General features: G+C 48.1%; 1 protein-coding gene across 1 annotated transcript in view; it reads left to right on the forward strand.

Annotated features, from left to right (window-relative positions):
• LOC128662518 (guanylyl cyclase-activating protein 1-like) overlaps positions 1–5000 on the forward strand; it is a 200693-nt gene that overhangs the window by 153609 nt on the left and 42084 nt on the right. Inside the window, exon 3 of the mRNA XM_053716298.1 lies at positions 2135–2225. Within this exon, the coding sequence (XP_053572273.1) occupies positions 2135–2225 (91 nt within the window). The remainder of the gene's footprint in view (positions 1–2134; positions 2226–5000) is intronic.

The following is a 5000-nucleotide window of genomic DNA, read 5'->3' on the forward strand; positions in this document are numbered from 1 at the left end:
AGGGGGTTACATCAGCTATACAGAGGGTTACATGAGCTATACAGAGGGTCACATGAGCTATACAGAGGGTCACATGAGCTATACAGAGGGTCACATGAGCTATACAGAGGGTCACATGAGCTATACAGATGGTCACATGAGCTATACAGATGGTCACATGAGCTATACAGAGGGTCACATGAGCTATACAGAGGGTTACATGAGCTATACAGAGGGTTAGATGAGCTATACAGAGGGTTAGATGAGCTATACAGAGGGTCACATGAGCTATACAGAGGGTTAGATGAGCTATACAGAGGGTTAGATGAGCTATATAGAGGGTCACATGAGCTATACAGAGGGTCACATGAGCTAAACAGAGGGTCACATGAGCTATACAAAGGGTCACATGAGCTATACAGAGGGTCAAATGAGCTATACAGAAGGTCACATGAGCTATACAGAGGGTCACATGAGCTATACAGAGGGTCACATGGGCTATACAGAGGGTTACATGAGCTATACAGAGGGTCACATGAGCTATACAGAGGGTTACATGAGCTATATAGAAGGTCACATGAGCTATACAGAGGGTTACATGAGCTATACAGAGGGTTACATGAGCTTTACAGAGGGTCACATGAGCTATACAGATGGTCACATGAGCTATACAGAGGGTTACATGAGCTATACAGAGGGTCACATGAGCTATACAGAGGGTCACATGAGCTATACAGAGGGTCACATGAGCTATACAGAAGGTCACATGAGCTATACAGAGGGTCACATGAGCTATACAGAGGGTCACATGAGCTATACAGAGGGTCACATGAGCTATACAGAAGGTCACATGAGCTATACAGAGGTTCACATGAGCTATACAGAGGGTCACATGAGCTATACAGAGGGTCACATGAGCTATACAGAGGGTCACATGAGCTATACAGAGGTGTTACATGAGCTATACAGAGGGTCACATGAGCTATACAGAGGGTTACATGAGCTATACAGAAGGTCACATGAGCTATACAGAGGGTTACATGAGCTATACAGAGGGTCACATGAGCTATACAGAGGGTCACATGAGCTATACAGAGGGTTACATGAGCTATACAGAGGGTCACATGAGCTATACAGAGGGTCACATGAGCTATACAGAGGGTTACATGAGCTATATAGAAGGTCACATGAGCTATACAGAGGCTTACATGAGCTATACAGAGGGTTACATGAGCTATACAGAGGGTCACATGAGCTATACAAAGGGTCACATGGGCTATACAGAGGGTTAGATGAGCTATACAGAGGGTTAGATGAGCTATACAGAGGGTTACATGAGCTATACAGAGGGTCACATGAGCTATACAGAGGGTCACATGAGCTATACAGAGGGTCACATGAGCTATACAGAGGGTTACATGAGCTATACAGAAGGTCACATGAGCTATACAGAGGGTTACATGAGCTATACAGAGGGTCACATGAGCTATACAGAGGGTCACATGAGCTATACAGAGGGTTACATGAGCTATACAGAAGGTCACATGAGCTATACAGAGGGTTACATGAGCTATACAGAGGGTCACATGAGCTATACAGAGGGTCACATGAGCTATACAGAGGGTCACATGAGCTATACAGAAGGTCACATGAGCTATACAGAGGGTCACATGAGCTATACAGAGGGTCACATGAGCTATACAGAGGGTTACATGAGCTATACAGAGGGTCACATGAGCTATACAGAGGGTCACATGAGCTATACAGAGGGTCACATGAGCTATACAGAAGGTCACATGAGCTATACAGAGGGTTACATGAGCTATACAGAGGGTTACATGAGCTATACAGAGGGTCACATGAGCTATACAGAGGGTCACATGAGCTATACAGAGGGTTACATGAGCTATACAGAAGGTCACATGAGCTATACAGAGGGTCACATGAGCTATACAGAGGGTCACATGAGCTATACAGAGGGTCACATGAGCTATTCAGAGGGTCACATGAGCTATACAGAGGGTCACATGAGCTATACAGAGGGTCACATGAGCTATACAGAGGGTTACATGAGCTATACAGATGGTTATATTGCACATCACAGAGTTTAATGTGCTATATTATTTACAAAATGTTCCTATATTACCCCATCTAGGCAGTGAGAGCAATTAACGGATGTGATCATGATACAAGTGCAGAGGAATTCACTAACCGAGTGTTTGAGAGGATTGATATTAATGGTGATGGTAAGTAACACAAAACATTTATATTCACTTTGAAAATATCAGTTTTTTCCTACTCTGTATGAAGTATACATCTATACACACATGCATACAAGTGTGTGTGTGTATATGTGTGTGTGTGTGTTTTTTTTAAATATATAGATATATATGTAACGGTACCAACAGGATACCAAGGGTTAACATCAGGGAACAAAGTCCTGCATAGGGAATCAGCAATTCACAACCAACCAGTTTTCAGGTTTAAAACAGAATGACATTTATTAAAAGGCTATGCCTAGTATTTATGCAGGTTTGACCCCCCCAGATCGGGGGGGGGGGGGTTGAAAGAATGTTGTACATTAGATGGAGGGAACACGCCCTTGACATGATACAATAGATTTACCTTGCTTAAGCTGATAACAATTTAAACACAAGACACATTTGGCTTTTCTTATCACCTAAGCATTTGCTCTCTGAGGGTGATTAAACAATGGACTGTTTATCAATAACATTAATGACAGTGCACAATAGCTGAGGCTAAAGCTGAACACAGTTAACTCCTTCAGTGCTGACAGAAGGGTCTGTCACATCTACATAGCACAATATACAGCCTATAGACAACCTTTCTTACGTTATAGTCCAGAAGTGGCTAGGTTTGCCACAATGCTCCCCCAGAACCAAGCCGGCATACACAGTCTGATCCCAACGGATCGGCTTGGGGATGTCCGGGGCAACAACTTTCGGCTCAAGTAAGCTACGGGGTGTTCTCCGCCATCTGCTCCAACTTGGCTCAGTACTGCCCCCACTCCAAACATGGAAGCGTCTCTTCCCGGAGGGACTGGGCTTGGGTAGTCACAGGGTTAACATCAGCGGGATCCATGGGAGCATAGGCAGAAACAAGGGGGGCCAAGTCATTTCCAAGGAGAACATCAGCAGGTAAGTCCTTCTTGACCCCCACATTCACAAGTCTAGCGCCCACTCCCCAATCCAAATGTACCCTGGCAACAGGTAGGCGGAACACAGTGCCCCCTGCTACCCTCACAGCCATAGTGTCTCCAGTGTGCTGTTTCTCAGACACCAAGTTCTCTTGAAGCAAGGTCATGGTAGCACCAGTATCCCGTAGACCACTGACCTCCTTCCCATTCACTTTAACCCGCTGCCGGTTATTCCGGTGGGCAGCTTGCACGGGGTCTGCTTCATGTAGGCTGCCCCAGCATTCTGGCGCCTCTACGTAGCGGGCCGCAGGCTGAGGATTATGTGGGATTCCGCCGGCGGGTCTTCTCCAGGACTGTGCTTGATTTGCTGCGTTTAGGGGACACTCTGGTCTTTTGTGCCCTAGTCGCTTACATCCAAAGCACCGAATAGGTTGTGAGTAGCCCCGCGAATTGAACTGGGCTCTCTGAGGGTAGTTCGTGGCCGGAGGCCGTGTGGTATAGCGGTGCGCCGGGGGCTGGTAACTGGCAGCTGCTGGGGTGACTGGGGGTCTGTACTCCACTCTAGCAGTGGGCAATCGGTATACCGCTCCCCCTGCCCCTCGTACTGCCACGGATCCGCCCGTGTGTACTGTATCCGGCACCAAATGGGGAGCTATCAGGGTTAAAGTAGCTCCCGAATCCCGAAGTCCCTGGACCTCCTTCCCCTCTACGGTCCCCAGCTGGCGGGGATGTTGCCAGTTATCGGCGGCCCGGACCGACATCACCTCATGCAGAATTCCCAGGGGTTCCTCGGCTTGGGTGCTCAACACCTCATGAGCGTCTGGCTCCGTTTGGTAATGGTGAGCAGCCGCCCTTGGGGCCTGGTTCTGTCTGACCTGGTTCCAAGCTTGTCTGCTCCGATTTTGGGTGCACTCACGTGCCATATGTCCCCACTGCTTGCAGGTGTGGCATTGTATATTCGCCCGTCCGTTGTTAGGCTGTAGTCCATGGTGCCTCCTGGCATCAAAATGCTGGTCTGCTAATCTGGCTGCTTCGGTTAAGGTGAGGGGTTTTCGATCTCTCACCCATTCTTGGGCTTCTGGGGACAAGCCGTTAAAGAATTGCTCCAACAGCATCAGTTGTCGCAATTCTTCCATGGTGGTAGCTTGGCTGGCCTGTATCCACCCTTGAGATGCTTGATCCAGCTTGTGGGCCCACTCTGCATGTGAATCTCTTTCTGGCTTGCACAGGCCTCTAAACTTGCGCCGGTATGCCTCTGAGGTAATGGCATATCTTTCCAAGATCGCTCTCTTCACTTTAGCGTAATCCTTGCTGTCCTCCCTGGGTACAGCGCGATACGCTTCCGCTGCTCTACCGGCTAGCTTGCCTGCTAGCACCGGCACCCATACGGACTGTTCCAAATCATGTAACTCACACAGTCTCTCAAAATCCTGTAAATACCCATCGATCTCATCCTTCTCCTCACAAAACATTTTAAATGCATGGTATGGGATTTTGGGTCTTACTGGGTTGCTGAGTGCGTCCAAAATGGATTCTGCTCGGGAGGATGCATTCCGCGGACTGTGTGCCATCACGTACTCCTGCACATCTGCCATTACCACGGATAGCATATCCCGTGGTACAGGTTGGGGTAAAAATTCCAGCCTGGTCCTCATTTCCCTCTGGTATAGGGTCTCCTCCATGGCTGCTGGAGGCGTAGCGCTGCGAGCTCTGTCTCCCTCCATCAGCTCAGCAATTAATATAGCCTTGGGTTTGCTGCTGCCTATCTTTCCCCTGGCTTCTAGCAGTTCCTTTAACGTTTGTCTCTTTAGCTTAGAATAATCCATCTCCATTCACTTTGGTCCCTGGTACTCCTTCCATCTTA

This window comes from Bombina bombina, chromosome 6, assembly GCF_027579735.1.
Source record: "Bombina bombina isolate aBomBom1 chromosome 6, aBomBom1.pri, whole genome shotgun sequence".
In the NCBI taxonomy this organism is placed as follows: Eukaryota; Metazoa; Chordata; class Amphibia; order Anura; family Bombinatoridae; genus Bombina; species Bombina bombina.